At 42.8% G+C, this 23680-nt stretch overlaps 1 protein-coding gene across 2 annotated transcripts in view; it reads right to left on the reverse strand.

Moving 5' to 3' along the window:
- Positions 1 to 23680, reverse strand: part of arhgef1b (Rho guanine nucleotide exchange factor (GEF) 1b) — a 40331-nt gene that overhangs the window by 10337 nt on the left and 6314 nt on the right. The window contains exons 2-14 of one of the 2 annotated variants that reach the window (XM_056443747.1): positions 12567 to 12650; positions 12340 to 12453; positions 11088 to 11186; positions 9157 to 9199; positions 8923 to 9028; positions 7425 to 7565; positions 5030 to 5059; positions 4203 to 4314; positions 3963 to 4035; positions 3748 to 3777; positions 3122 to 3322; positions 2326 to 2467; positions 166 to 327 (exon numbers count right to left, since the gene is read on the reverse strand). In XM_056443747.1, coding sequence (XP_056299722.1) covers positions 166 to 327; positions 2326 to 2467; positions 3122 to 3322; positions 3748 to 3777; positions 3963 to 4035; positions 4203 to 4314; positions 5030 to 5059; positions 7425 to 7565; positions 8923 to 9028; positions 9157 to 9199; positions 11088 to 11186; positions 12340 to 12453; positions 12567 to 12617 — 1304 coding nt within the window. In that variant the 5' untranslated portion in view covers positions 12618 to 12650. The remainder of the gene's footprint in view (positions 1 to 165; positions 328 to 2325; positions 2468 to 3121; positions 3323 to 3747; positions 3778 to 3962; positions 4036 to 4202; positions 4315 to 5029; positions 5060 to 7424; positions 7566 to 8922; positions 9029 to 9156; positions 9200 to 11087; positions 11187 to 12339; positions 12454 to 12566; positions 12651 to 23680) is intronic. The other variant, XM_056443748.1, reaches the window with a different exon arrangement.

The following is a 23680-nucleotide window of genomic DNA, read 5'->3' on the forward strand; positions in this document are numbered from 1 at the left end:
TTGATCCATCTATATTTTCATTATTACCAATTATTAACTGCTTTCTGGATATTTCAGAACAGCGGCATTCATCCCGTTTAATCGCTCAGTGTGAGACAGCCGGTCTGTCTCTGCTGTGCAGCTCTCCGATCAGAGAGGCATTAAGAGGGGGTTTGTCCATCTTACGGATGGAGGTGCTGGGGGGTGAGCGGTGCAGGTGTTGTTGTCAAGGCAGAAGGCGGCTGGAGGTCCACATCACTACGAGAGCGAGACTGTTTGGCCCGGGAAGAGCCGCGGCGCCGAGAGGAGTGACGGTCCACGCGGGCACTCTCGCTACGCGCCACTTTCCTATTGCAGGGAGGGAAGGTCGGAGAGGATGAGGGAGGGATGCGGGAGGGGTGAAGAAAGATAGGGACAGAATAGAGGGGAGGAGGAATTTGAATAGAAAAAAAGAAGAAGGTGGGAACAAATGATAGAGAGGACAGATGGATAATAACAAAAGTAAGAGAGGCCACAGGAAGGACAAGGAGAAAACAAGAACACAAGTATGGAAGGAGGAAACAAAGAGATGCCACAGAATGGACAGAGGAGATACCAGCAATGAAAATAACACAGAAAGGGAAAGACAGTAGAGGAGAAAGTAATGTGCATTCAGTGTGTTAATTATGAGGGTAAAGAGGAAGATTCATGATGTAAGGTACAGCATTCGAGGATTTACATAATAAAATAGAGTGATTAAAAAAGAAAGAGAGAAAATGAATGACAAGTGAATATGCATGATATGCAGATACTTGTTGGATTACAACATATATGAAGTATGCTTCATATACTGGAGACATACCAACACGTTCTCTATTTCCTTATGAGTTACTGGGAACCACCACTGAACAACAGTATGTTAATAACGTACCGATGCATTGCTTCTACATAATGTCTGGAACAGGAGTTTCCAGTGAGAAAACTTTACTGGTCATTTTTGTCTACAGTTCTCCAAATCCACACAACGCACATTCACACCAACTCTAAATAATCCAACTGATCTCAACAATTAAGCGTCTGCCAATTCCATCACACGCAAGTACAAGATACTTAGCCATGTCGTGCGTTTGTGTTGTGTATCAGGACTGCGGGGCTCAGTGTGAATGCATGCAAGTGGTGTTTGTTCAGTTTGTGTGTGTGTGTTGTGTGATCAGTAAAAGGCCTGAAGCAGGTCCATGAATCAGTCAAGGCGCTGACACCCACCTTGTCTTCCGTCTGTGAAAACACGGACACCATATTGTTACACACCCGCCTTTATAAAACTACTAGCCACATTAGCAACCATAACACCCCATAACATGATGCACTAAACTAGATACCTCTGTCAGAGTAGCATGCCTAATAATAATAATAATAATGCCAAAGCCCCTGGCACAACATGTAACCGCACACACTGTGGAGACAAGCAAGACAAAGGACGGGCCCTGGCGACAATAGACGCAGACACCTTGAAAAGCACACGGGGCGAGCAACAGATACTATAATATTAAATGTTACTTATTGTCAACTTTGAACTATTAACTAATATAAGCAGTATTAGATTAACTACTTTTTGTAGACTAAGCAGTCAGTCTTCACATTTCTTTGAAGCTTGAGACAAAATATCACCATTTCTATAAGTTAGCGTAAATGTGTGACTTAGAAGCAATACCTTTGGGTAGAAAGTTACTACATAGAAATCTATAATTGTGCCAAATAAAAATTACAAATGTCTCAGTCAAGAAGAAATCACCAGTGTATTGCCCAACAAGTACCTGAATCCAATGAGATACAGGAGTCAGAACTGCACAAACGATGCCTGTATGCAACAAAAACTGCAATGAAGCTCTCAAGTAAACATTAGGAGATGCACAACAGGACGCACACACGAGAACACAAAAGGGACAGGATGGATATTAGGAAGAAAGCACACGAGCCAATGTGAGGAGAAAAAGGACAGAGGGTGTGAGGGAGAGGGAAGGCAGAGGGCTGGAAGGGAGGATTGGGTCCGAGTTCACCTGGTGAGGGTCTTTCTCAAATCTGAAGGCTCTGTTAGCGAGCGAGCAACAGGCAGCAGGACAAAAGCACACGGCGGGGACAGACTGCTGGGGGAGTTTCACCACGCTCCCTCAGCCTGAGGACTTCAGGCATGTGTCCACCCCCTCGTCACTAGAAGGACAGTCTTTACACCTCCCATACCGTCTAATGACAATCTGATTACATTCTCTCATCCTGTACTTTCTAATACTCCCTTAAAGAGTCACTACACTGTTATAATCTCAGCCCCCCGGATGCGACTGGTTTTTACACCATCTCCGTTTTCTTCACCTATCTTTCTCCATATTTTCCTCTGTTGGAGTTTCCATCGGTGAGAGGAGCTCCCTGACGGTCAGCCCTCCTCCCAGGCTGATGGGGGACACGTCGCCTCCGTCTGACACGGTCGGTGCCTCTAAGCGATTGCTTGAGAGGCCTTGAAGATTAGAAGGCGAGAGAAAAACAATGAGGGGTTATGTGGAGTAATGTTTTTCAATTAAAAGATCATTAATTAGTGCTTTTATCAAGAAAATTAACCAAGTTATAGCTCATTAGAATAATGTATAACTATACGTATATGAAAGCATCTATTTTACACAATATATTTACATTTATATCTTTTTACACAAGAAAACAAATTCTACCTTTTTAATTGCTGACACCGAACAATCGTGATATACATTTAGATGCTCAAATATATGTTTATTAAAGGTTTATACATGAGTTAAAAAGTTAAATGGTTGAGTTTTGAGTGTGCCACCACACTAATCATAAACCGTTGCAGTGTTTAATGGTTATCAACTAACAAACTAATACATTTTAAAAGACTGGTTTGAATAAATTATTCAAAACTGAAAACAATTAGGTATTTGAACATGCTAAAAAGTTAAGCCGGTGATCATGGTAAACATTAAACCTGCAAAACAACAACATTGTCATTGCGAGCATGGTAGCATGCAGACGTTAGCATTTAGCTCAAAGCACCATTGTGCCTGGACAGAGCCGTTTGGGGGGCTGCAGGCTGGTTTTACTCATCAACTGGTTTAATTCAACTGTGAACAAACACAGTCTCGTTGCTGAGCCGGCTCACCATCCATGTGTGAAAACTCTGGGATGTTGGTGGTGCAGATGTTGTTGCCCGACCCATCACTGATATCTAATGTAGGCACGGAGGAGGAGCTTCCGCTGGAACAAGACTTTCTGCTGTTGAGGAAAGGGGCTGCAGGGTCGGTCAAGGAGCCTCTGCCGGGCGCTAGACCCTTACGGTCTGGATTCACTTTATCTTTTTCCGCTGAAGACGGGGAGGAGAAAGACAAGTTTAACAGAGCAGAACTTCAGACAAAGTAGATGCAGAAAAACAACAAGACCCCAAACCAATTCAGTCAGTGAAAAGGGGACTTTGTGAGCAGACAAACATACGGGATGAGTACGGTGCAATCAGGGACTCCGTCGGAAGTGAGGGGGTTAATTTGGTGCAAGAGAACACCCACAACTCCCCAGACAAGATACGTGTGAGGTCCTTTGGTGTTTAAAAGATATACACTACAACTAACTCTTCAAACAACCACCCTGACATATAAATCAGCTACACAATGCCCCACCCACATCCCCTCCCAGGTTGATTTGGGACATGCAGACATGCATATGGGTTGATTAGTAGGGATGTGACCATTCTACAGATAAAAGAGGGGTTTGGGAACTCTGGACATCTAGTACCTTCAGCCTCCATTTTAGGTTTGACGTCAGCTGTAACAGGAAAGAAGGGCAGGACAACATGTTCTCATATCCAGACCACTCATGGACATCAATATTTAAAGATACTACTTTATAGATATTTTGAATATCACTATAAAACATATGTAATGTGTATATTTATAGATTGTAAATACTCTCCAATATCATTCACAAACACATAAAAAGCAGAGACATACTGTTGCCTGCAATCCAGCTCGGGATGCCAGGAAAGCCCCCTCTGGGCTTGGCCTTTGTGGATTCATCCTTCTTCTGGAAACACAACACAGTAGGGAGCAAATGAGAAGTCAAATCTGAGAAACCCAAATTAATCCCCACAATAGTTTTATTAAAATATTGCAGTACATTTATTGACCTGTCTGGTGGCTCCCTTTCTAGTGAGGGAAAACAATAAATCAGCCGAGTTGATGGTAGCTTACCTTTACCAGCTGTCTCCTGAAGAAGCCTCCTCTGGACTTCTTACTGTCAACTGCCCTGGTTTTAACCCCAAGGTGCTTCATGAAGTAGGCCACCGCGGAAAAGATGGATTGACTAAGGGAGAAGTGAGAGAAAGATAATCATTTGTATTATCTAGAATGTTTTGTATTCTGTGTTAATACTTATTTGTAAATGTTTTATTTTTATAATTTCAATACGATAATAAAATCTTTTAAATCATAATATTCATGGAATTATTTTCGATGAGTCTGCTTTTAGTATATTCCACATAAAATATGAATCGTCTTAGGGGCCACTGTCAACAGAGGAAGGAGGAGTTGAACCGAGTTCCGAAGAGAGCAAATATGACACAAAAAGACTAAAGAAGGAGTTGAGAGACATTTGAGAAGTTGACAGAAAAAAAGCCTGTGGGAGGAGCCTGTGTGTATGTCCACACCACAAGAGCATGAGTATCTCAAGTCAAATGACAAAGAACTTTAAACACAATGGACCAGAAAACAACAACAATCTCAAAAGTGCATGACAGGGTTTAATAATTGAATGTGTGAAACACATTAATCAAGAAGTGGAACATTTAAAAATGTACCAAGGTCTTGTTTAGAAGATACTGATATGGAGTGCAGGGACAATTTTAGAAACAAAGTACAAACATATGCAAGGACATTTTCTATCGAAAGAGCCAGTAGACACACATCTTGACCAAACACACAGGCTTTGAAAAGGCATTGAGTAATCAAGTTAGCTCCATGTGAAAAAATACACAACACTCAAGCAAATATGTTAGAGTTCACTTTAAAAGAAAACTCACCATTTTTCCTCGTCTGAGACAATTGAAGGTCTGAAAGAAAAGAGACATGTGGGATGTCACAATTGAAAAAAGACAAAAGTAAAACTAGACTCCCTCAACTTGCAGCATCCAGCTCACCTCTTCTTTTAAGTAGCATTTTTCCTTTCTCTTGCTCGACTGATTATTAGGTGCGTTTTGGGCCGGTGGAAGTGATGAAGCTTTCCCTGATCAAACTCAAAGCTGATTGTTGTGATATTTTGTTGAGAGCAGAAGCTATTGAACATATTCCAAATTTGCACAAAAAGAGGGGGAAAAAGCTAAACTAAAAAAGATGGCAAAAGGTTAAAGATGCATCAAAAGCTGCACCCGTCTGATCTAAATATTTAAAAAATAAACTTGCACTCTTGAAGTTCTGCAAATAATTCCAACTATTGTTTCCAATTGTTACCCAAACTTGATCTATTCTGGTTTGTCTCTCCGGTCAGCTATCTACAAAAGGGAATCCAACATCAGAAATGCTCCAACACAGCGGAAATGTCTATTTGATCCGGGTTTTGTCTGATGCAACTTGCAGGCAAGACTTAAGAAACGTGATACTCGTGTTTTTCTACGAACATAAAGAGTGGGGAGGGTTTTTTTTCCCAGGGATTCCCTGCATAATCCAATCAAATGGTCTGGTTGCCTCATTCTCATCACCAGAAAGACCAATAGGAAGCAGCTCGGGAGAGGTCACTTTGTTGTGGTCGGATGTGTAATTGGTTGGGGGTCAGCGGATGTAAGAGTGTGGGAGAAGTGGGAGGGTAATAGAGACATGATTGTATTGAGGAATGAATAGAGTGAAACTGAATGGATCGTGTGTGCATTAGAGACAGAGATCCGACTGTGTGATTGTAACTGAGTGAGTCAAACGTTGAATTATCATGTCTTTGGTATAGACTGCTTTGTCTTCTCCACTGACAGCGTGGTTATATCCACAGAGCGAGGGATGCTCACGCTCAGTGCATCTTCCTTCGCTTGTGTTGTTCTTCTTTTCTTTCTCTCCTCTGACAAGATGAAGTCAGACAGACTTCTGCCATCTTGCTGGCCTCCTCTCCCTCTCCATCTGACTCGCTTCTTGTCGAGGATAACGCATTGTAGTTGGCCACAGGGTCAAGGATAGATTAACTTTCCCCCAGAACGCTTGCTTTCTTTCTTCATCCGTGTCCAGGGCAGGAGCTACCCAGCATCGATAACCCTCTGGCCTTTTCTCTCCCCTTCCGCTGTGTGACCCCTCCTCTATCACCACCCCTCCTTCCAGTTGGCAAAACACCAGGGGAGAGCCTTCCTGCCAGCGTGGCACTGCTGACTCCATCTTTCCCTCTCCGCTTCTTCATTTCCTTCTTGCTCTATTGTGCTCTCTTTCAATCACCCTCTTCAGTTCTCGGTCTAGTGAGCTTGATTTTCTCTCTTGCTGGGTTTTTCTGTGTGATTTGCACAAAATTGGTTATGAATACAGCTAATATATAATACACCCATTAAGAGGGTTTATACAATGTGTAGTGCCAACTTTCAAGGGAACAGTTCCAAAAAGGCTGCTTTCCAACTTTTCCACAGACTAATCATCCTCTCAGCTTAAAGTCAAGCTGAGAGGATGATTGGTCTGTCAAAAGGTGGGGCAGCAGGGAACAGAGAGGACACTAGTATTACTATTTGAAAGTTGTTTTGGTTTTAATTAGTATCTTTGTGACAATGTGAGTTGTTGTTTTCTTGCGTGTGCGAATTGCATTTAGTTTTCTCATCAGTCATCATTGTAATTTCCCAGATGTCCACAGTTCTGTAGATGTGGTGGAAATGCAAACACCAATGCACAAAAGGGACTTTTATTCCTGAGTTTTGCTCCTGGTTTTGGTTTAGCAGAATTAGGAACTATTTGGCAAGAGAAGGATAGCTGCTCTTCAATCTTGAAGGAGTCTCCTGGATAAAATGACAATACTCTAATATGCAATGGTCATGCATATTTCATTTTAACTTAATTTCTAAGAAATTATGTTTTTCTCTTTTTGGTGTGGAAAATTGCAAAAGATTTCACATCCGGTCAGTTCAAAGCACGTCATCATTGCATTTGAGAACAGAAATGGGCTCATTCAACACTGAGCCAAAATCCATAGGTTATAGAACTAAAACAGCTGAATGCATTATCAGAAACCATAATAACTGTGAATGCAAACAAAGTACTCCTTGAAAGTCGCAGGTGACCTCTTAATGCGTTTATGGTCACAGACTTGTAATTTTTTTAAATCCAAGACATTGTCCTGGTGATTCAACTGGGTGTGTTGTCCATCCAAACTTTTTGAAGTGTTCACCTAACAATATATATGCAGAACAATTTATTTGACTTTCAGCGGCGGAAGAAGCAGTGAAAAAGAGAAACGCTCACTGTGTCTCAGACATCCTGTCCAGCAGGTTCTCAGCTACAGACTTCTCCTTCATCTCCATCGGGATGCGGTCGGTGGGATAGTGACTCTCCACATCATTGAGCTCAGCCTCGTTGGGTGTCATACCCATCATCCTCTTCTGCCTGGGAATGAAAAGGAGGCAAGGGTTTGGCCAGATTGATATTGAAAAGGATTTGCACATGATGAATGCTTTCCCAATTATGTGAGCAGATACATAATGTAGATGAACAGGGTACTTCATCAACAGTTCCGAGAGAACGGACCTTTTTAATTCATGAATCCTCTCCATGACTTTCATATTTGCATATTCTGTGCCCTTGATGCTATTTGGCAACTCACTCTAAAATCTGCCAACAGGTCATTTCCTTGACATCTAAATTGATTTAAATACCAACTGGCTGGGCAATAATTAAATGGAATCAAATCATGATGAAATCATATATTGAGATATTCCATCCATTATCCAAAGCGTGTATCCTATCGCAGCCGTCATTGGGCGAAGGCAGGGTGCACCGTGGACAGGTCGCTGTGAGGTGACGGTGCTATCCACCGCAGCCCATATGGAGGTATTGTGATACACAATTACGTTGTCCTAACAACAAGCAAATAACTTAAATTTCTCAGTAAATCTGAACCAATAATTCTGCTTGTAGGAATACCCCTGTGTAGTTAATTAAACTATTGTTTGTATACTCTGTGTTTGTGTATTTATTCTTTTATTTGTATGCAATTTCTTTTAGAATATTTTGGAAATTGGTACGAACGGTTTTAATTAAATGAGAAAATATAGTACTTTTCATTTGTTGAGTATTTAATTCACACAGGAGTAAAGAAATATAGCCTTTACCGTGTGGTTCTTTCATATAGACTATTCATTTGGTGAACGGCCAGAAAATGTGCTATATCTTTATGTATAGTGAGATATAAAATTACCTATAACTTATAATATAGAAGAAAGTTTGCTGTATCGCTCTACATAAGCATCACAGGGCAAACATGCAATTAAAAAAGAAATTGAGGAAGAGAGAGATCAAGATGACGGTTCCTTGTGTTCATGCTATTTATTCACAGTAAAGACAATGTATGCATGGCTTTGCTTTAGTTGTCAGTGAAGTAGTCAATGTAAGTACAAAAATAAAAGTCAGCTTGTTAACAGTTGCCTCTCATTTTAGGATTAGAGGAAAATAACGATCATGTGTCAAATAGCAACAGAAAAATAGCTTCCCCATGGATAAATTACTCAAGTTTACATTTTTGTGAAGTTTGTTTTCCTTTTGACTGACAACTTCCCTTTAGGTCTGAGATACAGTAAATACAGCCGAGACCTTCCTGAGTGACAGCACAGTATACTCATTTTACCATCAAATCGAAGAGCATAACATCCACATCCTAATATCGTAGATTTACAAAAGAAACAGTTGGGGCATAGCTAAGAGTTTACGTGACTTGATGAGTATTGTTAAGGACAGGGATTCTCACCTGAAATCTTCAAGCTGTTTGGCCACTTCAGCAGCCTGCAGGCTCTGAACATCCTGAGCGAGGCGTTTTTGGGTGTCCTCATGGAGCACATCTGAACGGGTTCGGTCTGAGGGAAAGGGGACAAGGGAAGCGGGTGAGTGAGAAGCGGTGATACACAGAGGACGACACAGAGTGGGACTGAGGCGTGTGTGTAAGTGGCAAAGAACACATAATAACTTATAGAAAATAACTCACCCAAATCAAGGGCTAAATTAGCAGGAATTACCACTCTGAGAATCTATATTGTGGATGGAAAGACAAAATAGGTACATATTATATTACATTTAATTTAACAGTGAATACGTGTACTAAAGCCTTTTTTGTTGTTGCTTTGATCTATTTTCAGTTTACAAGGTACACAACTAAAACTAATGCAGTGTACATAATAATAATAATAATACTACTAATAATAATAATAAACCCTACCTTCATGCAGGTTATAATGTTCAAACTCTCTAAAAGGTTTTGAATCAACTGTTTGATGATTTTGGAGAAATAAGTTTACTGACAGTTGTTTCAATTATTTTCTCCACCCCATTCAAAAAAATGTGGGTAGGCTAAATATCAGAACACCTTTATAATGCAACACAGTTCAAACGCAGCATACACTGCAGCCTCCAAAATGACCATAAAGTTGAATCAACATCTCTCTCTGGGCCAGGTGTACTTATTAAACTGGCAACCGAGTTTATATAGATAACTTTTTTACAATGTGTTGACACGAGACAAAACAGAGCGGTACCACCTTCAACCGATAAGAATCAAAAGAAAGTGTGTTGTTGCCACCTATCACCACCAGGGGTCATTTAAACATTAGAAATAAAACAAACCCAGAGAAAAGAAACATTATTCCAAATGAGAGACACATAGCTCTGTCACTGTCAAGATAATGACCACATGGCCCAACTTTAGGTTTATAAAAGAAAGAAGGTTTTGAGAAAAAAAAAACAGGAAGAAAAGAAAAGGAGAGAGGTTAAGAGAGGATGATTCCACCTAAAGGGCTTTTCCACGATCCTGACAGGAATCTGTGGGGTCGGACAAAAGACAGAAAGTGCAGCACAAGCCAGCTGAGCTGACAGACATGTGCAGTGCATGAGATCTGAGGAGGAACTATAACAGAGACGTGACAGAGGCCAGGTGTGCAGGGAGGAGTAGTGGAAAGGGACAGAAACTGAAGGGTGCTATACAGAGGCAGAGTATAGGCAGAGAAACAGAGCGGAGCCGTGCACGCCAAAACAAATCGTGAGCACACAATGTCTCTCCTCAATTTATAGACTACAGCTGTGCAGTGTATCAAATTCATATTGATACAACGCAATGAGAGCAGAATATAATATCTATGTTGCAAAGAATGCTGCGTTTCTACAGTTGTGCTGCAATAACTGAAAGAGGAAGAATTAGCAATGACCTGACACAACTCCCTAGAGCCAAGAGTCAAATATACGTCATGCAGAAAGAGAGCGACCATTGAGAGTCAAACTGAAGCTAAAGTGTTAATATAGGAAGTGTTTCAAACATAGAGTTGTTAATTTAAGTAATATAGTGTCTCTCCAACAGCTTAGTCCGAATGAGGCAGCGGTGATCATCACACATCCAAAAAGTTACACCCGACTTTCAAACGAGCCGTCACTTTCTTCCCCCTAATACCCAAGATGGACCTTAAAAACTAAATTGCAGATCTTAAAGTCCACTTCAGGAAGAAAAAAAACATCAGATTACTGAAGGTCGTCTGTGCTTCTTTAAAGAAAAAGTGATCAATGTGTATCTCTGTTTAGAGTGCATTAATAAGACCAAATACTGTCATCTGTTCATATTCCTGGGCTAGATCAACTGCATGAGAGTAAAATACTGCACGTCATCAGTGTGATGTTCCTCCCTCTCTGCCGGCTACTTGGCGATTAAAGTCAAGGTCTTTTGTCTTTGTTTGCACACGTCACACACTACATTCATTCATTCCTGACCAACATAAACCAACATAAAAGTTCACAAAACATAGCATTTGTTAAAACTCTAATCATGTGTTCGTGACAATCTGGCCGCTCGTTATTTCAACCCCATTCGCATCCACTTAAAACTGGCATCAGGGCAAACATCCTACAGGAAATGGCGTGTGGCGTGCTACTTACTGCACCCTTGTCCAGGAAGGTGTTGTAGAACTCCACAAATTGCTTCTTGGTCTCTTTGGCACTGAGGTTCTTTAAGAGGTCAGCATGGAGGTAACACAGCTGAGAGGGGAGAGACAGAGAGCGGATCAGCGAGCGCTGCTTTTAAAAGCCTCTAACTTCCTGTTTGCGGTTTCGATGCACTCAAAGCTTTATTTAATGTGCACAATACACTGACATATGATATACTGGAACTATTTTTAAATCACCATGTCAGTCAGCCATACACATGCATCAATCTCAATAAGTAAATAAACACGATAATAATTGTCTCCTTTACACACTTCTATTCTCTACAGTGGATGGACCTTGAGGTAAAGAGGGGTATACAAGCACAGGGTGTCATGGCTGTGGGAGGTGTAACAGTACCTGGGTGGGTCACGGTGTCTGCATGCAGAACAAAGGGGGAAGGACAGACATGCTTTATATCAGCACTGACACACACACACACACAGGAGGAAGTCTCAACACATGCAATAAAGCAATTTGAATCCAGACTTTAGTAAAAACTCGTAGGGAATATAAGTGCCGTTTTATGCGTTTCATACAAGCTACAGCTGCACGATAATCTTGTAATGTTCTAACGATTCAATAATATCGGTGAGGTGCAATATTGACTCAGCTGCAAATCAAGCACTCTCTTCAGAGGTAGAGCATCTGTCTGATCATTTTGTTTAGAGGACTCTGGGATTATCTCAGCGTGCCGACCTTGGTCTGCGGTGCAACATTAACTACTTGTTCTGCTCTTCGCTGCTTTGGTTTATGAACGGTTAAACGAGGACTTCTTTTCTACCCTGATGGTGGAGATGCCAAAACACTCCAGTTTGTGTATAAAATCTTATACCATAACCAAAGGCAGACCTGGGTGGTATTGGTTCCAAGACATTTTTTAATATGTACACTAAAATTCTATTTTAAAACATATTTAAGCCACAGTCGTGCAGTTCTTTAAACATGAAACATATTTAAACAAATACCATATAACCACAACGTCCCCGTTTTCTCTCTCTCTCCTCTCTCTCTCTCTCTCTCTCTCTCTCCCTCTCTCTCTCCCCCTCCTCTGTATTCTGTACCAATAATTAGTTTTCTTGTCAATTCATGTTTTTTTTACCCACAAAAAAGTCCAAAAACAATGAAAATCTTCTATAACCTGAATTTGACTTATTCAAATATTTTAAGAGACAGTGTGTTGCATTATGGGAGTTGGAGTTCTCACCAGCGAAGCCGGGTCAAACTGTAGAATGACATGCTGTATGAAGACAAGCAGGTGGGTCGGCCGATCCTTCAACTGGTCTATATTGTTGAAGTGTGTGCACTGGTCGTCCGTCACCTGAGAGAGAGAGGGAGAGAGAGAGTGAGAGGGAGAGGGAGAGAATATGAAAGACACATAAGGACAACGATGTATACACTCAGCAATCTCGCTTCACGTTTTCATGGACTCACATCATTCAGATCATTCTCGAAATCCTCATCCTCAGCCCCGATGATGCTCATGGCTGGGTTAGAGCGGTGAGCCCCAAACACGCCCTGTTATGCAGAGGGAGAGAGAGGAAGAGGGGAAGAAAACAAAACAATTAGCAAACATAATGGGTTGTACTTTGAACCGCGAGGCTTCCTCTTTGACGCCGGGAGCCCCTGCTGAGCAGAGCCAGACATAGAGACAGACTAAGATTTGGGCACTGTGAACTTTCCCAGTGGAATATCACATCAAGCGGTAAAACAGGATCCAATCACGGAGAGCGAGAGAGAGAGAGAGAGAGAGAGAGAGAGAGAGACCGGTCTGATGCGTCATCATGCCCATGGTCCTTAAAATAAGTAGGATGCCATTCACATAAGTGGAGGTAAAGCAAAATACAGGAGACAGACTTGCAAATAACTATGTTCAGGGGAACCATCAACAAAACATGCAAGTTTTACTTCACAGTCAAACGTATCATCTCCTTAATGATGAGGCTCACAGGAATTGGACACTGATAATGAAAGGTATTTAACTGATAATAAAAGGAATACAATTGTGTTTTTACGACATCATATTGAGCATTTCGTAAAGGGGGTCGGAGGGTTCTGTAAAATGCAAAGTATTTCCCCCCCCAGGCCACGCTAACATATTCAGTTCATATGTCAAGGGTGAATAATACAGTGTTTAACATGGATTGCAAAATAGCATTTTGGATTAAAGCTTTCCCTGAACTTTGGCCAAATGTTGCCTCTGAAATTTGCTTTTCAGACCAGTTCAGTTATACACTCAGAGGAAAACACTCCTCCAGCTGCCACGACGTGAACCCTGTCGGTCTCGAAATGTAACTACACTAATCTGAAATGAAAGGTTTATGCCAATCCTCGCCTTCGAAATCCATGAATGGGGGGGAAAAAAACATGCAACGGAACAAGTGACCAATTTACCCCCACCCTCACACCACTTCCCCTGCACACATTCACACCCAAAACACACAAACAACTCAGAGCTCTCGTGTTCCGTCCTCTGAAGGCCGCAGACCCAGCGTCTGGTACCAGGGAACACCCAAACACACACGCACATCAAAACGCCGACAGCTACACTGTTCCACGTTCAACATTGTTCACTGCTCGGCGAAGACAAGTACAGAGCCTCCAGTGTTAGTCTGAGTCAAGGTAGTGAAGGGGGGGGGGCCTAGAGAAACTGTTAGTAATCATAACAATAATAATATAAACAATTGTTGGTAGTTTAGTTATTTCATACATTTTAGAGTTATGACTGTTGATCCATAACGTCTGATACATCCACGTTTAATGTCACATGGTGAGATTGAATGACGAGTTACATGAAGGTCAACATTGGGATGGCGATATGACGACGATGCGTTGATGTCACCTGAGAGCCTCGTGCAGCGGCCTCAAACAATACCTGTCTGTCTACTTCTTCAATCATTGACCCCATTTGAGTTTATTCAGTTCTTTATTTACTTTCATGTTTTAACTTGTTTTATTTTGTATTTTTTTACACTATTTTGATTGCCTGTTTTGTCTTTGGGTCTATAAATAAAGTGTATTATTATCCATGTACACCAGAACATTAAAATGTGTCAGCTTCCATACCATTCATGCCGTGATGGCTAAACATTTAATATTTACGGTTGGGGAAATCTTTTTAAGATAGCATTCACGGGATCGTTGCATCAATGTGACAAAATAAGTTTAAAGCGCTTTATTTTGTATTTATATCAATGTGACGACATAACATTACATAAACTGGTATAGAAGCCTTTTAGCAAATCACTTATCTACTCTATGTCATGTCTGCTCTCTTGCTCTATTCCCCCAAATAAATAGTGTAAAAAGACTTTAAATAAAAAATTCTAAATTATTCTAATTGGATCTACTGAATTAATAATGTGTCAGTCAACGGAAGAAGGTTAATGTGTGGTTATGCAGGTTGTTTTACTGTTAATAGGGAGGAACTGACAAATAATTTAGTAGTTATAGAGTTTATAAAGGAAATGAGTGTCTACATGACTGTGCTTGTATTCAGGGCCTGAATACAACGTGTGTGTTCAGGGGAAGGCATCAGAGATGCTTTGAGGTCAAGGTGAGTTATTGTAAAGAGTCAGAGAGAGAGAGAGAGAGAGAGAGAGAGACACAGAGAGAGAGAGACAGAGAGAGACAGAGCGAGAGAGACACAGAGAGAGAGAGAGACACAGAGAGAGAGAGAGAGAGACAGAGAGAGACAGAGAGAGACAGAGACAGAGAGAGAGAGAGAGAGAGAGAGAGACAGAGAGACAGAGAGAGACAGAGACAGAGAGAGACAGAGAGAGACAGAGACAGAGAGAGAGACAGAGAGAGAATGAAACTCAGGGAAAGACAAACAGAGAGAGAATGTGTTCATTCATGGTCGTATCCAGTGGGGTGCGGGTCGAGAAAGGCCACTGTTGGAGCAACATGCGTAGGAGGGGTTAGTCAAACAGTGTCACAGGCCTGTCAGGGCCGTGGAGGCACATCTGCATGGACACTCACTCCCAGACATAAACACGCATGGACACACCTCCTCTTTCTCACACACACACACACGAGCGCACAGCTCCTTACCAAGATGACACCAACATAAATCCGCCCCACACAATACAAAGTCCGTATTTCACCAGCTGTAATGGACTAATGCAAAATCTGATCTAGACATTTCCAGATTAGAAGCGGTCCCTGCCCCAGCTCGGCTGAAGAACGATTGTATTGCATAACTTACATTCATGATAACAGGTAGAACAACTCAGTTAACTGAGAAGGCGACAGACACCCTGCACAATGTCAGTCACTTGTAGTCACTTCAAGATTCAAGATTCAAGATTCAAGATGTTTTATTTGTCACATACACACACAGGGTGTGCAGTGAAATGAAAGTGGCAATGCTCAGCAGGAATGTGCAAGGGCAACAAGTACACACTATTTACAATAAAAAACAACACAATATTTACAGTACAATATTTACAGTAAGTGTGTGTGTGTGTGTGTGTGCCTAAGAGGGGCAGTTGTGTGGGTCTATGTGGGGGTCCTGGTGAGGTCGGAGTTCACAGTCCTGATGGCCTGAGGAAAGAAACTCCGTCTCAGTCTCTCTGTTCTTGCAGCGTGACTACGGAGGCGCCTGCCTGACCGCAGCAGCTGAAACAGTCTGTTGTTGGGGTGGTGAGGATCCTTCATGATCCTGCCGGCTCTGATTCTGCACCTCCTGGTGTACAAGTCCTGCAGGGTGGGGAGTGTAGTTCCAATAGTGCGCTCAGCCGAACGCACTACTCTCTGCAGAGCCTTCCTGTCCTGAGCGGAGCAGTTGCCAAACCAGGCTGTGATGCTTCCTGTCAGGACGCTCTCTACAGCTCCAGAGTAGAAGGACTGAAGGATCCTCTGGGAAACTTTAAATTTCCTCAGCTGCCTGAGGTGGTAGAGGCGCTGCCTTGCCTTTCTCACCATAGTGTCTGTGTTCGTTGACCATGTCAGATCCTCGGTGATGTGGACTCCCAGGTATTTATACCCGCTCACCCTCTCCACAGTAGTCCCGTTAATCCCCAGTGGTGAGTACGTCCTCTGTTGTTGTACCCTCCTGAAGTCCACAATCAGCTCCTTAGTTTTGGTGACATTCATGATGAGGCTGTTGTCCTGGCACCAGAGTGACAGATCAGCAACTTCCTCCAGGTAGGCCTTCTCGTCGTTGTCGGAGATCAGGCCCACCACCACTGTGTCATCCGCAAACTTGATGATGGTGTTGGAGCTGAACCTGGCCACACAGTCATGTGTGTACAGGGAGTACAGTAGGGGGCTGAGGACGCAACCCTGGGGGGATCCTGTGTTCAGGGTGAGGGGGTTGGAGGTGTGTCTGCCCACCCTGACCACCTGTGGCCTGGCGGTCAGGAAGTCCAGGATCCAAGCACACAGGGGGGTGTTCAGTCCCAGCTCAATCAGCTTGCCGGCCAGTCTGGAGGGGACTATGGTGTTCTTCATTTGGTTTCTCCATATTGGTCGGGATGACTTCATAAAGACAGATTAACGTAGCAGTTGACACACTTAGTTATTGTATCGCATGCTATCTGAAAACATATATGAAGTGGATAAGGAGTGGATTAAAACGTTTATGTGTCGGTACAATGTTTGTGTACTAACACAGGAAGAAAAGTGACATATTGGGCCACACTGAGGTATAACTGCATAGAATTCACCTTGGGGATGCTACTGAATAATATGTATTATTGATCTATTTGCCATTGTCCCACATTTATTGGAATCTTTGTTTGTTATTTTCTCCAGATAATTTATTTAGGTGTATAATGTTATCACCTATAGTAAAGAGGGCTGCAGGAATATATTAAAAAAACAGAAACTTTGCATTTTTGCATTTCTGGTTCTCTTGTCACTTAATCAATATTATTTTATGGGCTTTTGCTTCGATGCCTGAAATGAGGGCTGCCGTTAACACAAGCGAAATATATTGAAACACTTTTTTGTAAGATATAAGATAAGTCAGTAAATATCCCACGCATCCAACATTAACTTTTTACTTTTAGCGCTTGCATTTACGCTTCCAATATCATAAAAGTGGTGTTCATTTGTGAAGATTATCTTGCTGTTCAAAACATGCATATATCATAAACATGTCTTTGCCTTGTAGTTCATTTTCTGCTAGAATCCAAAACCCAAAGGACAAATCCAACCGGTGAGCCAGCGCAATGCTCACTTCAGGGGTTGTCTCAGAAAGAACCGTCCTCCCAGCAGCACTTCATTTGGTCAAATCTGAGAATCAACGGAAATGTCAGCTAAATAAAGTGAGTAGAACGACAAGTAATGATTATTTAAATTCTTGATTGTATTGCAAAACCTCAAAAACCTGTGAAAAAAGCCCCACACAATATGAGAGCTCATGAAATGTCCCGTTTATCTTACCAACAGTGAGACACAAAATATTTAATTTATGATAATAAAAGAAAGTCTCTAATTTTAGAACTTGGACCCATCGATGTTTGTTACTTTTTCTTGAAAAAACGATGGTAAATCAAAATGATTCCTTTTTCCCCCCAGTCAACTAATAGATTAAATCGACTAATCGCTGCAGCTCTAAACGTACGTCGCCTGACAGCGAACGATTTCTGTTTCCATCACAGGGAACTCGTAAACGCCGACTCTATTGCTGCTACTCTGATCGCAGCACGCCGGCCTCCTCGTGGCCGGAGATGCTGAAGTCAACCCCTCGTTATCGTTACGTCCCGGCTGATATTTGATTACTGTCGTGCATGTTTGTACATCTTGAGGGGGAAGCTTACTGCGGCGACTCGAGGGGAAGTGGGGAAGGTCGACCCTGCTCTGCATTTGAAGAGCACAAGAGAGGATAGAGGGGCGGCCGGAGTGGGAGCCTCCTCTGCCCCGCCGGAGCCAAGTGGTACATTCCAGCATATGGCACAGTTCAGACAACAGATGGAGCCAGTCTGTGAGCTTCAGCAGTAACCAGACCCTCTGCTCCGCACCTCCATTAGGACGCGAGAGCTGGCAGAAGCTCCACACTGCGAGGGCGCGTCCTGGCTGTGGCTTAGTCGGAAAGAAAAAGCCCACGAGTGACTCGCGTTGGAACAGAGCATCCCGGAGGTGCCGAGATCGGCTCCTGTGCTCCTGAGAGTCGGCAGCTGAACCCCCCCCCCCACACACCCCGATCGTCCCTCCCATTACATTCCAGTGCTAACTAAGTGTCAGGTGGCATCAATCCAATGATAGCCATCAAGCGTACGTGCCTTTGTGTGTGTGTGTGTGTGTGTGTGTGTGTGAAGACTGAGCACGTATGTGGGAGGAGGCCATTCCTATGTGATTGTGGGGAGCTGCCGGTGTATGTGTGTGTGTGTGTGTGTTATATGACAACTGGTCTTTACAACAGCATTCCCCACCATTCCTGACCTCCAATACTGCACATGAGACAAAGTAGTCGCACAGTTTAGTCTTTCATATTTCCACAAGGGGAGTAAGAGGTTACGCCGCAGACTAATTATAACTGTTACGTATCTGAGTCACTGTTACTTCAGCTCTCGTGCAAAACCAACATCCATTGTGAAACCTCTAAAACAAATTAGCTGCTTTAGTAATAACAAAACGGAGACCGAGAGGAGAGGAGGCGTTGAGTTGTGACCTCATTCCAAAGTGGGCATCTTCAGCGCCCAGAGTCCAATCGCAGGGGGCCAGGGGCTCACACCTGTCAGTCAAGCTCCTGGAATAACATGACGGGCCTGTTGGGGGGGGGGGGGGATACGTTTAGTGGAGCTGGTGTATGGGACGATCAAACGATATTATACATGCATTGGCACCTCAAATTGTTACGAGTAGAATTGTGAAGATATGGTTTTTTGGAAACAATAAGACAAAGTTCATCACCATTACGTGGATTTGCCAAAGGTGATCTAACTTGTTATTGCACAGTAGTTACAGTCCCCAGGTGCTTAACCCCACGGTATCTAAAACAGACCCACCATTGAAGAGGAGTATTTGTTGGCTGAGTTTTCCTCACAATAAGGCTTTATACATGTGATCAGTCATTGGGTCTGAGCTGCACTCACTACTGGATGTAGCATTTATATATGAAGAAAAGACCATATACACCCCACTTCTTTAAAAGTCAGTCCTGATAATCTCAGTTTGTTCTCTTTGGCGACTTCTATGGCGCTTATAGCAGCCTGTGTGTTTTTGGATCCCACTCCAGAGAGGTTTTTGCCAAAAACAACTCAACCAGCATGAAACAAATCACCATCGATATTACCTCAAAGAGTGATAACTAGTGATTTAACAGACAATCAATTGAATAACATGTTTGCAAGATCTCCCATCTAGAGCCAACCTTCTGACCCCACCCAACCACACCCATGAGTAACCCCGAGTGCAGTTAGAGGTCAAACATTGAAGCGCTGCTTTTCATCCTGGTGCTTTATGGTCATCTTTAAAAAGCAGCATATCCAGTGTTGGTGGCCCAGAGTTGGAGTGTGGAAAAAGATGCTGTGACAGGAGAGACAGCTCCCCAGGGATCTGATCCGGGGACAGTGAGATGAATGTGCACAGCACACCCTTTCTATCAAGAGAACGTCTCATTTTTCAACAAAAAAGAAAAGCGTAATCACATAACAATTGATCAGATAGTGGCTTTATATTGGACAAGTACGTCAGCAGAGATGGCTCTCAGTCAGCGGTAACAGGATTAGTTGTACATTTTAAAAAAAGGCAGTAGCATAGAGCATAAAAGTTACAATTCTTTGAACTCCGAGTGCAGCAACACATGTAAACTCAGCTCTCAGCATTTATCTCCCAGTGCTGAAAACACTAGAATTAGAGCCACCCTCATTCACACTTACATGCACTAGGCCACAGAATCCACTGTATAAGCACAAGTGACTGTTCTCTTCTTACGCACGGTCACAATGGGCTGTGTCCTGTCCTCTCTATGCTATGAAGGCGGTGTCCAAAAATAGCCCGGCAGCTAATGGCCGTAGCTGCGTTTGTCGTGCCGTTTATCTGGCCGTCTCACCGGGCCACGGGCTCATTAGCGGAGACCGGGGGATTCCTAGCAGCACCACTGCTCCTCCCTGAGGCGCCTGAGCAAAGGAGTAGAAGAACTGGGGGAAGGTGGCAAATGGGGAGGCACACAGACAGGAAGTGGGTGTAATTTCCTCAGGAAGCTATCAGAGCCATTTCTTGTATGACCTATCAGATGAAAAGAGGGAGAGAGAGAGAAGTCAAGATGAAACAGAGTAGGAGAGAAAGGCAGAGAGTGGCAAAAGTAGAAAAAATTAAGAGCCCGAGAATTTGCATCAAACCTGCATCAAATAAACCTTGTGTGTTTATATAGGAATCAGAAACAGAAATGACCCGTACAGCATGAACCAAACCAAGAGATGAACAAATGAGGAACAGAGTGCTGATGAGAAAAGCCTGAACAGGAGAGGATGGTCGAAAACGGCAGGGTTTTAGACATTTGCATGACGATGTGTTGTTGAGACTGATATACCAAGACAAATAGAAACAAAAGAATTGTGGGATCTCCAATATGAAAAATGTCTTCATACTTGAATCTCAAAAATTCTTGATTCAGGTGAAGAAAAAAATTTATTCAACACCGAGAAACTGACTTTCACAGACTTCAAGACTGTGTTGCATTCAAAAATGCCTTGGAGTCACTTAGACAAGTACACCTGACAGTGGCTACAAGCACTGGTCTATATGAACCCTGTATAGACCAACAAAAAGAGAGAAAAACACAGGGGCCTAGTGAGATGAGAGGAGGAGGGGAGGGAAGAGTGTTGAGAAGAAATTAAAAGAGGAGAACACAGCAACAGGAAATGAAGAACAAGGCAGGAACAGTAGAAAAGAAAAACAAACAACGGAATCATACATGTGAGAAACTAGTCCGACAAGCATCCAGAAACCGTGTTTGAGCACAGACCTGAAAACATCTACGCCGACTCCCCACACACGACACACACAAACAAGCACATACACACTGACCCCTGTCCACCTGGACCAAAGGGTGTTTGGCTGCAGCTGGCATAGTTGACATTGAGCTAGCACCTCAGTGAAAACAGAGCCAGAGGCATCTCCAACGACGGAACATGAGTGTGTGTGTGTGTGTGTGTGTGTGTGTCTTAATAAACATGCAGCATGTTATCACACATACATTGTTGTATATTTCTGTGTGTAAGGTGTAAATAGCCTAAATGTACCTTCACACAATGTGTGTGTGTGAACGCATGGTTTGAGGACACAGTTAACTTTACACAGCCATGTGCACATGACTAGAAATGAATGAAAACACGGCCCTCACAATATAACCCGAGAAAAAGGGTAGAAATAAGACAATTAAAAGAATATATACAAACTGAAAAAGGGTGCCTCTTCAAAGAAACAACATCATGCACATATGTGATCTAAGTATTAAAATGGGAGGAGGTTGTCCCAGAATGAAAATGGGTTGTGCCATTCTATTCAGGATGTTATCTTCTAAACTAGTGTGAAGCAAATTATACAAACAAGAACGAGAAGTGGAAAAGGGTATTATTTATGTTCGGAAGAAATTAGCCTAACAGACAATCATTGTCCAAACTCCGACTCGATTAAAGATAAGCTCTTATCAACTCACAGAGATAAGACCTTTCAAGATAACGAGGCCAAATGTGACTGGGCGTCCCCATGTAAGCTCAAGCAGGTAAAGGAGCAACAGAACAGCGGTCCGAACAGAACGGAGGGCAAAGTGAACCCAGAACTCTTGTGATTGTCATGAGCAAACTACAGAGGCAAGGGTACACTGTGAGAGACTGGAGATGAGTGTCAGCTGGCCAATAGAGGGACACTGGGCTTGGCCCACCCACCTTGAGACACACAAAAAATAGTCTTTGTAAAATAGGATATCTGCGCAAAATATATGCTTTTCCTGCACGTCTTCTCATCTGTATGTCTCAGCTGTGCTGGGGCCGAATCGTTTTGGCCCAGAAGTGATGGGTCTAAGAAGCAGTTTAGCCTATTGATGGTTAAATAAAGATATAAATGAGTGATATACAATTTAGCCAATCAGCGTCCGAAAATAGATTCCGCTTTGGGCCAAAGTCATCGGGCCTAAAAGCTGCGCGTTCTCGTCAGGTGCTTTTTTTTAAGACCTGACCCACTAAAATCCCTCCTCCAAAACTTATTTGAGAGAAGAACTATGGTGGAGAAACTACAGGTAAAACAGCTGGGCCCAGATCAACCGGACGTAATAACACAACAGACTGAGTGAAAGGGAAGCGGCACAGGAAGCTGTCGAGACCGGCGGACAGATCCAGCATGGACCGTTACAGGAGTGAGGGACATGAAGCACTGGTCAGAGGAATTCAGAAAACATGAGAACACCAGGACACACATGGAGAACTCGTCAAGCAGCCATATTGGGCAAAGTGAACGTTGCTGCCAGCTGAACGACAAACAGAGGAGGAGGTGAAGAAACACGAGGAGGTAAAAACAGGCTCACTTTAACACTAACACCGTTCATATATGTTAATATACTGAATTGTATGAGAAAGATGTCCTTATTATGCAAGTGTTGGAATGAATTATAAATATTTAACTACAAAGTAGAAATGCGTGTTTGATACTTTTTTTGCATAGAATCATACTGGGATGTTTTCTGAAATTGATTAGATGCCCCTAGCAAAAATAAATTCCCCCAGCTGCCACTGCTGGAGATAGTGTGTGTCCAAGGAAAGTGACATCAGTGTGTGAGGGAGGGGCTTGTCTGTGCAGAAGGTGCAAAGAGATGCCTTCTCAAAAGAGAAACTCTCCTCTTTTTTGGCAACTGCTTTCCTTTTTTTCCGTCTTCCATCCTTCTACATCTTGTTCCATTTTCCTCTCCCCCTCTCGTTCTTGCTCTCTCTCTTTTCACCTCCCTCCTTCGTCTCCTCCACCTTTTGCTTGAATAAAGCGGCCCCTTATGCGATCACTCCAAGACAGCCGGTGCATTCATGGCTGGCAGACAAGGGCCAATTATGTAATTTAACAACCATTACGTCGTGGCTAAAATAAGATTATGGCCAAAAGCGCCGGGAAAAACAGGCAGGTCTTTTTATTGCCTTACATGTTGTTCTGCTGCAAGTCCAAACAAATCATATTGTTGGCTCCCTATTATCGTTTTCTCCTGATTTTCTAAAGGGACTTTCTGCACCACTGACATGTCGACCCAACGTCTCTTCTTTACTGCGATGAATTTTTCGCAATATGATTTTGTTTTGATCCGACCGCTGCGGAGAATCACTGACCTACTCTTCATATGCTTTCTGTAGAGCAGACACCCAGAGGTGTTGAATAATGCCAAACAATCACCCCCCCACCCCCGACCCCCACACATTTTAAGGATGATGGTAAACCATGTTTTCCAAATAACAAGCTGCTGCTGAGCCTCCTCCCTTCCTCATGCAGACAGCCATGCTTATTCGGCGAGGCCTAACACGCTTTCTCTTCATTTTTATTCGTCTCTCCTTAGAGCCAAAGTACACTTCACTCTCCTGCTCCAACAAACTGCCAACCCCACCCCCTTCATCCTCCCGCTC

This window comes from Pseudoliparis swirei, chromosome 22, assembly GCF_029220125.1.
Source record: "Pseudoliparis swirei isolate HS2019 ecotype Mariana Trench chromosome 22, NWPU_hadal_v1, whole genome shotgun sequence".
Taxonomy (NCBI): Eukaryota; Metazoa; Chordata; class Actinopteri; order Perciformes; family Liparidae; genus Pseudoliparis; species Pseudoliparis swirei.